Raw genomic sequence first — 12,445 nt, forward strand, 5'->3', positions numbered from 1 at the left:
TAGTCAGGTTTGCAAAGGTAGTTCTCGCGTGATTTTCGTTTGGTAACCACTTACTATGGCCACAGTCTCACGCTCCAATAAGAGACTGTGTAACTAAGGGAAAGCTGCTGTTTCACTTTCTAATTCTTTTTCCTTTTGCCCGAGTGACCCCCAGACTTTCCCAAATGATGAAATCACTTCCTTGTACGCTGTGGTTCTGCGGATCACTGGGCAGGAGTTCAAAGGAAACAGCAAAATAGATCCATCAGCACTGCTCCTCAGACATTGGCTGTGTAGGGTGAATTACATGTCTCGTCTCACAGGAAGACTGTTAGGAATTCTGATACAGGAGTGTATTGCAGGGGTCAGCCACCTTCCTTAGCAGGCAAGGCGAATGTTTGGCTTTGTGGGCCAGCTGTGTTTCCGCTGCTCAGCTCTGTTTCTCTGGCATGAAAACAGCCTGCCTAGCTAGCGCACTGATGGAAGTGGTGTGCGCAGCAGTGGACATCGGCTTACAAAGCAGGTGAAGGACCAAATTTGGTTGTAAACTATAGGATGGGAACTTGGAAGTACCAGCCAAGGGTAAGAGGCTAAGAGAGTTTATGTAAAATTGATATTTATGTTGTTTTAAATACTTACTTTGTAAACTTGGAAAATACAGAACAGAGAACAAAACCATTACAATCCATCAGTGTGGGGAATATAAATAAGCATGATTTGTGGGACTTTCCTCTCCTAATATTTTTTCCATGATACTTACTTAAAAGTTTAATTGCAGTGGAATCGTTGGAGACTTGTAACAGTCCCACAGCGCTGCAGCCAACCTCCATATTCCTAAAATGGAAATTCTTGCAATGCAAGGGACAAGGTTGTTAGCTGAGGAGCCTGGGGTCGGCTTTGTATCAGGCATGGTCAGCATGTTTTTCTTAAGCTAGAGTTGGCTGGATTTCTTTCACAGTTGGTACACAAATGCTTTCTCTAAACCCTCACCTGTCGGCCCTTCCTGATTTCTGAGGTACTTATTAGCTGGCTGTAAGCAGTGATACATTGTGCTATGGTAGTTCTTACTGGAACAGTTGAGATAGTTGAGCCTGGAGTCCCATCCTCCTGTCCAGGGTTCTGTCTCGCAGTGTATGGGATTCGTACACTTGAACACTGTTCTAAGCTGTCTGTGAGGTGATAGTGAGGTTTTACAGGCAGCATGGGAGACGGGAAGGTAAGTGAGTGTGTAGGACTGAAACATAAGTGCATCAGGTGGAGAATTGCAGTCTGAAGCCGTGGTTCACTGGGAAGAGTGGTGTGTGCCTGTGAAATGGGGGCAAGCCTAAGGTGAAGGAAATACAGATTTTATTTCTGTCTTCTGCAGTGCAGCCAGCCAGAATCTTAATGAATGGGAGCTAGACTGGTAAGAAGCTAGTGTACTTACAGTGAACAAGTTATTTTGTAATAAAAAGACTGATGTTTAATAACATAAGTTTGTCTTTTTTTTCCCAGTAGGTGACCATGGCTATGACAATTCTTTGCCTACTATGCATCCATTTCTTGCTGCCCACGGTCCTGCTTTTAGAAAAGGTTACAGGCAGAGCACTATTAACACCGTGGATATTTACCCAATGATGTGCCACATCCTGGGACTAAAACCACATCCTAATAATGGAACATTCAGCCATACCAAGTGCTTGTTAGTGGACCAGTGGTGCATTAATCTCCCAGAAATCATTGGGATTGTCATCGGTGCACTATTGGTATTAACCATGCTAACAGGCCTTATAATATTCATGCAGAACAGAACGTCTGCTTCCCGTCCGTTCTCACGCCTTCAGCTGCAGGAAGATGACGATGATCCTTTACTTGCATAACCTATGGTGTCTTATTAGTTTTAAATCTAAGGATTCATGCAAGGGATGGTGTTACAGCATAAAGAGATATGTGTCAAAAGACAAGACAAACATGCTAAAGCCACTCTGTTTTTTCCTTGTATCTTGTTTTGGAGTGTCGCCTGATATGAATGACCGTGGCCGTGGTAGAGTTGCTGGTGGATCAGTGCAGGCCACCCGTTCACTAACAAGAGCCTTTGAGAAAAAGAGTATAGTTTCTTTTTCAGTAAAAATCTAACTTTCAGTGAAAAGACACCAGAATTCAATAGGCATGCTTTTCTAACAAATTTCTATGTTTGTAAGTGACGGAAATATTTATGTAATTTGTGAATTCTGTGTATCCTGGAGAAAAAGTTGCCTATATTTTTATATTTACCTTTAAGTAGTGTATGACCTTCAAGAAAAACCTTGAAGTAGGAAATTCTGTGATGGTTAATAAGTGGATTAGCCACATAGTGGAGCTGTAGCATACAAAGAAATCACTTTAACTAAAGCTGCTAAAAACAAATGAAAACCAACTAAGACTATGAAATACAAAGTCTGAGCTTGTTAAAGCCCTTGAGCTGTTGACACCTCACAAGTTGTCTTTGGAGCTGGTGTCGTTGTGAGTGCCCATAGGCCAGATAGTTGTGGGGGGGGGTGGATAAGGCAAAGGACCTTGAGATTGAGTCCAGTCCAGCCTGGGTTATGTACCAAGACCTTGTAGTTTTAGCTACATCTTTGGATACTATTGTTAATAAGGAATTTCAAAGAAAATAGAGAAAAGTTGTTTTTCCCTATTTGTGTTTAATGTCTTTGGTAAGGTGTGGGTGCGAGTGTGTCTGTATATCGATGTCATGTGACTTGCAAAGGGGACTGGACTATGTGCCAGAGCAGAGTTGCCGGGAAAGGTCACTTCTTGCACACCTTAGTTGTCTACTCTCGTCAACTCACAAGTTGATGTTACAGTTAAAAACTTCTGTTACAGTTTTCAGTTCTCGTGTTTATTGGAAATGTTCAAATGCCGTAGAAAAATACAGGGCTGCGAGGTCAGGATTTTTATATTTACCTTTGAGACTTTAATGTGCCTTCCATATAGCAGAATTGTGAGAAGTGTAAAGTGGAGTTTGGTGTCTTCCGCTTCTTCGCCGTGGTCACGCGGGTGCTTATGTGCTAAGGGGCAGAGCAGCCCGGCCCTACCCTGCTCACGTCCTCATTGGACTCTTCTTAACCCTTCACTGAGAACCGCAGGTGTGTTGAGAAGCACTGCCATCGCTCCCTAGCTGCTTGGTTCCTCAGCACCAGAATTATTAGAACAGCCCACGTGATGTCTGTTAGAGAAAAGACCAGTGGTTCACTGACTAGAGTGCTCTTTAAGTTCTGACCACATGAAACAAGCTTGGTGATGCCCTACAGTAGGTGTGAGCAGGCAGGCATTTGAGACAGTGACACCTCCCAGGCATCTCAGAGACACTGCATTGTCCTGGCTCCCTGCTAGTTTCCCAGCGCCTGATATCTGGCGCCCAGTATTGGAGTTTTGAGAGGCATTTCTGTACTCCATGCATAATCTATGCTGTTGGTCATAAAAATGGGTATTTTGTAAACAGAATAGGACTGATTTTGTTCATAAATGTTCTGACTTGTTACGTGTAACATCGATACTAAAGGATAAAGAGTTTATCAAATAAAATAGTAGAGAAATTTCTGCATTCATTTTTTAGCTGTCTGCCAGTAGAGTGAGTATTTAACACAGGTTGAAGATAGTGTAGTCCTACAGTGCTGTGGGTCCCGGCGACTCTGTTGGCTCAGCTGTGGCTTATACAGTGCCCACCCAGCCTACGAGTGAGTGTTTAGAAAGGGGGGGATAAGAAGGGAGTTCTGTTGGTGTCTTAGCCCTTGCATCAGATGTATTTACTTTGTCTTTTATTCTGAGAATACTAGAACTATGTAATGTTTTATAAAGTACTTATTCAGGAAATAAGAATAGTATTTATTTAAATAGATTGTCATATTGACCTTTGTGCTGATTCATTTGTGCCTTTGAAACAGTGTATTGCTGTTAAAGCCCTTGAGAGTCCAGTTTTGCTCTGAGAAAATCTCGTAGTGAAGCTAGCCTTTGACATGGAGGTTTGTGTGTGTGCTGTCAAATGATTAACTAAATTCTGCTCTGCTTCCTGTTCAGGAGAAAGTATTGACTTCAGGAAATACTTAGCTCTTGATGACAGTACCCAAAGGTAATAGGAAGGTGTTGGTGTGTTTTTGTTAATTCCGTGAGTCAACTCAGTATCTTGACTTTCTAATAGAAGGGCGATCATGCTGATGTTATCAGGCTGTTAATACAGACTCTTCTGTAAGAGCAAAGAGGTGTGAGAAAGGCTTGCTGGTAGTGCTGTCCAGTAGGTGACTTTAAGAACCCACAGGTAAAGTCTTGGAATATTAAAGGATCAAATGCCTTTGCACTGAAATTGGGCTCTTTCCCTTCTGTGCCCAACTTGTAAGCTTTAAGGATGTTTGGCTTTAATTCCTCTTATGTAGAGTGGTTTATTTCATTGTTAATTTATAACGCTGCAAATGAAGGACAAAAGCTATGTGTGCACTGGGTATTTATGGTCAGTTCTCAAAGGACCGGTGAAAACTTGGAGTGCCTTAAGTTAAAGGAGATACATTTTGACTATATTGTTTGAACTTGTAGCTAATAACTTTGCTTATGATAAATTTTATGTGAATAAAGTCTACCCAGACAAATAACTATGAGCTTCTTCATTTGTCCCCTTCCTCCAAAATCTTCATACTGTGCAAGACGAATTGTTGAGACTTGGTCATCTATAGTTGAGACTACAGACATCCATAGCATTTTTTTTAAAAAAGGGGTTTATAACTGCCAGTTTTTAAAGCAATATAGAATACATGTAGTATAAGAACATCTTTGCAAGAGAGCTGGAACACATTTGCAGAACCTCCTGCACTAAGAGTCACTGGCTTACAATAAAATGGAAGACATTTTATAAGCTGATTAGAGAACAGCGGGGTTTATATCTAAACTTAGCCTTTTATGGAACTAAAGGCCTTTAGTGACTCATCCAAAGCATAGATTTAACTACACACCCTTCAGGGGAGCATTCGTTCATTTAGTAGTTTTCTCTTCGGTGAACACTGCTAGGAACTGGAAAAACCATTCTTTACTCTTGAAGAGAGTTCTTTGAAAATTAGAGAAATTTGTACAGGTGACTCACAGCTACTATGGTTTAACTCTTGCTGCTGAGTTTGTGGCCCCAGAATCTCCCATTTGCAGAGTTGGGAAGTCCACTCCGCCTCTTCCCCCATCTCTAACTTGGTTCTGTTCTTGGGTACTATTGCATCGCCGCTCTCCCAACCCATGCTTTAAGCATTGCCTGAGAGAATACGTGAAAGTCCAAAGATCCAGTTGGGTCCTAGGGTGCTGTCACACAAGATGCTGATTCGTATTCTAATAATTCGTGAGCATAGTGATTGTCAGTGTCGAAAGTGCCACTGCTCTCCCTTGTGTCTCATAGAACTGCTCGAGAGGTAGATGCTAGCTGGACTGCTGCCCAGGCCTTCTGCCCGCCTGAATATCCCCACACACATTAACCCCTGAAGCCGCATCTACCATCAATACACTGAAACTAATGAGTCCCCACTGACAGCTCCTCCATGTATCCAGTCTTCCTGTGTGACAACCTAATGGCCAGTCCTGTGGTTCATATACGTTTCATGGCCGCCATGCTTAACCTCACTTCCATAAAGATAGTGGTTATTAGCTTCAAAACAAAAAATTATCCATAAACAACTGAAGAATTTAACACTGCTCTCTAATCTAATTGATAAGACTAGAACACACCCTCCCTTACACTCAACCACCATGACTTCCAGGACATTGAGAGAACACTGCAGCCCATGCTGCGAAGGGCATTCTTTTTATAGGCCCACGTGGATCAAACAGAACTGATTACGCTGAAAAAATTGAGTGCTTTTTTTTTTCCATTCAAAGGTTCTGTGAAGGTGCCCTCCCTTACCTCAGGTGCTTCCAGTGTTGTTTTTTATTTCATAAAACGATGTGTAGAATTCTGTTGTCTTAATGGTAGATCATGTGACTCAACCAGCTCTCTTGTTAAGACTGGAAGATCCGGAAAAAAAATAAACAAGTCAGTGCTTCAGGTTTGAAGAAGTTCAAAGGAACTGAAGAAGGGAAAGGGCAAGACAGACAGGAAGGAAGAGCCATACACTGTGAGTAGCAGCCAGAGGCATCTGCATCGGGCAAAGACGGGATAAGAAGCTGGTCCAATCCAGGAGCAGGGATTGAAAGAGTCCAGAGGTTTCCAGATGTCCTCTAACCCTAAGAATCCATTTTATATTCTTTGCCACAGCTGAATATGAAAATACACAGGAGATGGATAATTTTCCAGGGAATTAATAACTTAGAGAAAAATACAATGGAATGATTTATTTACTTGCTAATTATTTTATTTTTACAGTGAATCATATTGTGTACATATACAGTGAAAGAGCACCCGGAGGGTGTCTCACATGCGTGGAGACCCGTGCCCAAGAACCAGGTCCGAGAGCCACTGGATGCAAGAACAAGAGGCAAACTTTAATGTTCACAGGCCTGTGGGTGCTGCAGTCACATGGAGAACTGAGCACCCCGAGCTACGTCTTGGGGTATCTTTATATAGGCAGAAGCAATGTTACAGAAGCAAAAGCGCGGTTACAGGAGTCCCATTGGTCAGTTTGAATGAGGCGAGGGGTGAATTTGAGGGCAGGCCTCGTGGTCCTTGGCCAGGATTAAAGAAACCAGATAACTGACCTGTCCCTATCTCAAGCATATATGGTCAGTCCTTTGAAGTCTTTGTTTCCCCCTAGGCCAGATGTCTTGACCATAAATTCCCTGTCCTGCAGCCTGATAAGGCTGTCCTGGGTATCTCACCAGATGTCTGACCATAAATCCTCTGTACTGCAGCCTAATAAGGCTGTCCTCGTTCTGACCTCAGGTATCCTGCTTTGCTCAGCATTCGGGGGCCCTTCTCTGAACTGAGCTTCTTTGCAAAATGACATAACTGTGACTAAAATGAGTTGGGGTCCTTCAACAGTACCATGTCACAGGTATTAAAATGGTTGCCATAGTGGAGCATCGTATCTATCAATCACCCAATCAATAGTTATTGTATCAGTTTCTGTATCTAAGATAGATTCAGGGGGTCCTAAGCTATAAAAACACAGTCCTTTTGAGTCCCCCCCCCCTTTTTAAAGTGTTACATCTGCCATCATAACAACAAAGGTTTTTGAGAAAATTATTTTTCTTAGGTGGGGAAAAAAAACAATATCTTGAATGAGAAAGTAGTAAAATGAAAAACTAATTAAGCTTGACAATTAATTAAATGTAAAGGAACAGCATTTGAATGAAAATGGCAGAGGTTAATAAAACTGGATGTAAAAGCAGTACCAGTAGGTAGTGTACCAGAGAGATACCTCAGCTGCAAAACTACAAATTCAAAATGAACACATAGAAATTGATATCAGATTACCATCTGAATTAGCTGTGATTAATGTCAATGGCTCTCAAGACCAAACTCCAAGCTGGAGAGGACCATTGAATTATGGCCAAGGGACCCATACATATGCGAGAAAGAAAGCATTGTACACCCCAAAGACACAAATCAAAACCAGATGGAAATAGAGAAAGGATCCCTAAATCTAACTGGAAAAATGTAGTACTCCTCTCTGATTGACAGAATGAGACCAAAAATATCAGGCAAGGAAATAGATTTGCCATCAGCCACCTTGACTTAAGACATTGGGAGGGCATTCTTTCTGAGTCCATGGGATTACCAACACAGGTGTTTCCATTGTCATAGAAGAGTCTTAGTAAATAGTCTCAAAGAATTGCACTTGTATAAATTACACTTTCCGACCAAAGGGGAATTAGAGTCTATAACTGTAATCTGGAAAAATAATTTGGAACTAAACAGTATGCTTCTAAGAAAACCATGAGTCAGAAATGCAAATGAGAAAGTATTTTGCAATCCCAATATTAACCTACTGAAGTCTAAGTCCTGCAGATAAAACCTTATTTAGGGGGGAGTTACAACCCTGAACTGCTATCCCAGGAAAGGTTGAAAACCAACAATTTAAGCTAGCCCTTTTCAGAAGCTAGTAAGAAGAAAGAATTGCAAAGATAGAATCTAAAATAGAAAAGACAGGTAGGAATGGCTAATAAGACCAAACTTGGTTTTATAGCCTTACTAGTAGAAAGGTATGTCCACAGTAAGATAGCACAAGTTAGTGATACTAATTTAAAAAGAAGCAGTCATGTTACAGTCCTACGTTTAGCAAAAAGATGCCAACAAATTTGACAGTGTAGATAAAATGGACAAATTCTTTGAAAAATATGATCAAAGTTACCATAAAGCCAACCCAAAAGTCTTAATTGCCTCCATCTAACACAGAAATTATTTTTAAAAAAATCAGTGTCGTTAACTCTATAAGAAATAGTACAGTTTTGCACAGACTTACAGAAAGTGGAGTAAGGAATCAAAAAATATGAAGATCACAGAAAATTGATCATTATTGTTTTTTTAAAAGATAACTTTTTATTTTATGTGCATTTGTGTTTGCCTGCATGTATACCTGTGTGAGGGTGTCAGACCCCCTGGAACTGCAGTTACAGACACCTGTGAGATGCCATGTGGGTGCTGGGAATTGAACCTGCAGTCTTCTGGAAGAGCAGCCAGTGCTCTTAACCTCTGAACCATCCCCCCAGCCCCTTGATTATTATTCTTATGAAGAAAAATCCTTGAATTCAGTATTTCAAAATGATGGTTATTTAATACGTGGAATTTGCCATAGAAGTACAGTTTTTTAATTTTGGTCATTAAAATCGATCTGTAGGGACTGGAGAGAAGTGTCAGCGAGTAAGGGCCAGTGCTTGTCCTGCAGAGGACCTGAGTTTGGTTCCCAGCACCCGTGTTGGGCAGCTCACAACAACTGTTTGCAGATAGTCTCTTCTGGTTGTGTGCTTCTGCCCTCATGTACGCACACGTGTGCGCACACACACACACACACACACACACGTACACACACACACATTTGATTAAAAGTCAATCTGTTATCCATATTAGTAGAGCAAAAGGAATGGAAAAGAATTTGCTAAAACTCATCACTCATTTAAATAAAAGGATGAAACTTGGTGCAGAGGGGAACTTCCTGAAACTGGTAAGTGACGTGTGTGTAAACCAACTCACATAGAAGAGCCACTGATACCCTAAATGGCAAAATCCTGAATGTTCTCAGTTCAGAAGCGAAGGAGTCTGAACTCATGACCGTTGTTTAACTGGAGGGCATAGCAAGTGTTAAGGAGTAAAATGGCCACGTAATCTTTGGGATTTTTCTGTTAGCAGCATCCTCATCTGTACGATTGAGTAAGCATGGCAGTGACCCTGTGGCTGCTCTTGCAAGTCTTAGTTACTTTACATAACACACTTAGAATCAGTCCCATAGATATTATTGCATGTCATTCCATGTTTTTGTAATCACATATGTAGGTGTGTGATTGGGGCTTTCAGGAAAGAAGTGGTGCTGGATGCCCTGAAGCTGGAGTTAGAGGGGGCTATGCGTCAACAGATACAGGTGCTGGGACCAAACTCCCATCCTCTGCAAAAACAGTATCTGCTCTTAGCCTCCGAGGCTTCTTGTCAACCCTCTGCCCTGCACCTGTGGCGTTCTCTTCACCTTAGTGAATCAGGGCACAAGCTGCCAAGAACGGTAGAACTGGTGATTTGGAGCAATGCATCCATGAAAAGTAAATAAAAGAGTCACATAAATATTTTCAGTCCTTTCACAAAGCAAAACTGAAATGTAGCTTTGGAGGAAATAAGAGGCCTTTTCACATTTAAAAAAATGTAGTTTATTGTTACCAACAGAGAATGACATTGATACAATTCACATACTATCCTTTTACCGTATTTTCAGTGGAATCATTGGTCTGAGCCCATATTTTGCCATTTTTTGGAGCAGAAATTCCCTGATGTGTTATTGCGGTATAAAAGGCATGACAAAGGTTAATTAGGAGATTGGAATTTCTCAACCACTCTTGCTAAGTGTTTATATGTAATAACTTTTAATACATGAAATAGCAAGAAGCAAGGTTAGTCTGATCATTGAAAAATCAAATTGTGTCTCCTCAAAATTCCCAGCTTGGAGCCCTCAACCCATTTTGGAGTGAGGGTGTGAAAAGTGAGACCACATGGAGCCCCTACCATGAGATCAGTGTTCTTTAGAGAAGAGGGCAGAGTGTGTGCCTTCCCCTTCCCTGTGTGCCTGAGGCTGTGGGGAGTGGCCACCTGCTGGCCAGAAACTGCCCTCCAACCTCACCTGTGAGACACTGTCCCTCTGGGGCAGCTGGAGTTAGCTGCAGTATGACACACTTCCAACGCAAGGATCCCTCCACATTGTCTAATGGTTGCCCTTTAATTCTAAGATGATATCATTTCAGAAACGCCATGTGCGTAAGTTCAGAGCACTAGATTGTTCAGTCAGCACCATTCCTCAAGGTTCATCCGACTCATAAACATCAATGAACTTTTTATTGCTACTTTTCCATGCAATCTTTTTTTAATTTTAAAACACTGTTTACACAGCAATTTGAAGGGTATTCAGTTCCAGGGCTTGGCGATCAATATAAAGCCAGCGTGAGTATGTGACGAGCCTGGCTTTGGGGAAGATGTCTTCGTTTCTTTGGGATAAATAGCTCAGGAGGACAAATACTGGGGCTCCAGTTCGGCTTTCTAGAAACTGCTCTTTTCTGGAGTGTGTTTTCTGCTTATATTGCCAGGAGCAAATGGGTGATCTAGTTCCTGTGCATCCCATGGCTCTTGATGACACTCTTAGTGATTCTCATAGCTACTGCTACTTTTCTGTGGTTTAATTTGCAGTTCTCAGTGGCTACCGATGCAAAGCAGCTGCACACAGCATTTGCCCCCTTTGGTCTCTGGTGAAAAGTCTCTGTAAGGCCCCGGCCTTCCCTTGCTCCCTGGGATGCAAATCAAGGACTGTTTTGGCAACCAGCTAAAGCTTCCTGCTAAATTCTGTACTTGTTCTGCTCTAGCCTGGTAAAATAGCCTAGGGCTTTATATTACTTTAAAATGGTAATTTCTCAACCTGCCCCAGAGAGCCCAGGTGCCAAGGTACCTCTCACCTGTCTGACACTGCCCTGCCCCCTTCGCCCACCTGCCTGTGGAGAAGCTCACTGGGCACCAGCTTACCCATCCCCCTCTGGCTGGGAGGGGGTTCTCCTCTTCTGGGGCAAAAGTATTTAACCCTGGATTAAGCTGAATAAATTGGCATTCGGTGATCTCTTATCGGATGACCCGGACTATGTGTGTGTGTCTCTGTTCTTAACCCCTAGGACCTTACCCAGCTTGTGGAAGGTATGGAATCGCGGTCCATACCCGGTGGGTGGTGATGCAGACCTCGGGTGGAATGTTTTCCACAAGTCTCCATGAATCGCCTGACTTGAAACTAAATGTGCCAGCCCCGCGTTGGGTGTGTGGTTTCGCAGAAGCTTTTCTCACAGACACTAGCTTGTCTTCATTCTTTTCACATGAACTTCCCCAGAACAACAAAATAGTTCATTTCGGTAAGTGCCAAGTTCCCAGTTTCAGGCCCCCACCACCCCTGTGTGTGTTGGTAAGTGCTGAGTTCCCAATTCATAGTCTCATCCCCCAACCTGTGTGTGTGTGTGTGTGTGTGTGTGTACGCGTGCACGCGCACACTTGTCTGTCTTTCTGATGGGCACTAAACTCATGCCCGCTTGCATGCTCTGGAAGTCCTGTACAGCTGAGCTACACCCTCACTCCCCAGAGTTTATGGGTTGTACTTTTGTTGGCAAATCTAAGAACTCTTGTCTTATTCTGGGCTCTGAAACTTTTTTCTTCATTTAAGTGTACTGTCATTTTGAGCTATTTTTTTAAAAGTTTTATTCATAATTAGTGTGTGTGGGGGGTGTATGCATGCCACAGCATGCACGTGGAGGTCAGAGAGCAGCTATGAGGTGGCTGCTGGAGATCCAGTGTGGGCCATCAAGCCTGGAGGCAAACGCCTCTAATGGCTCCACCCAGGTTTTGAGCTGTGGCTTCCATAAGATTGAGTTTGTTTGCCCGTGGATGCTTAGTTGCTTTAGTACCTTACTTGTAAAGTCTGCCCTTCCTCCATTCAAAGCTTTTGAACCTTTGTCAGGTCACAGGAATATTTACATGAATGTACTTACAGTACTCTCGTGTTCCTTAAACTATGTGCTGCATGGATTATCACACTGAGACAGCAGGATTTAATATCAGCTAGGATAATTCTCCTTTGTCTATTTCTAGTAGGTTTAACTCTCCTGGGGCCTGGGACTTTCCACATAACTCCTGGGAGAAGCTTGTCTGTAGAAAGAGGCCCTGGGAAAGGTAGATGATCAAGAGCTACAGTAACTCTTATATTGAGTCTTGCAACCTATGAATACAGAGTATCTTTTTTATCTTTAGAAGTTTCCTTCAACATCTTTCATCAGCATTTGATCATTTTCAGGATACATATCCGGTAGGTTTTGTAAT

At 42.3% G+C, this 12,445-nt stretch overlaps 1 protein-coding gene across 2 annotated transcripts in view; it reads left to right on the forward strand.

The window, feature by feature from the left end:
- The window catches only part of Enpp4 (ectonucleotide pyrophosphatase/phosphodiesterase 4), a 9,041-nt gene extending 4,458 nt beyond the window's left edge, over window positions 1-4,583 (forward strand). For both annotated transcript variants that reach the window (XM_048445219.3, XM_048445218.3), the window contains exon 4: window positions 1,474-4,583. In XM_048445219.3, the coding sequence (XP_048301176.2) occupies window positions 1,474-1,838 (365 nt within the window). In that variant the 3' untranslated portion in view covers window positions 1,839-4,583. The remainder of the gene's footprint in view (window positions 1-1,473) is intronic.
- The last annotated feature ends 7,862 nt before the right edge of the window (window positions 4,584-12,445 follow it).

The sequence above is a fragment of the Myodes glareolus genome, chromosome 18 (assembly GCF_982192425.1).
Source record: "Myodes glareolus chromosome 18, mMyoGla1.1, whole genome shotgun sequence".
NCBI classification, from domain to species: Eukaryota; Metazoa; Chordata; class Mammalia; order Rodentia; family Cricetidae; genus Myodes; species Myodes glareolus.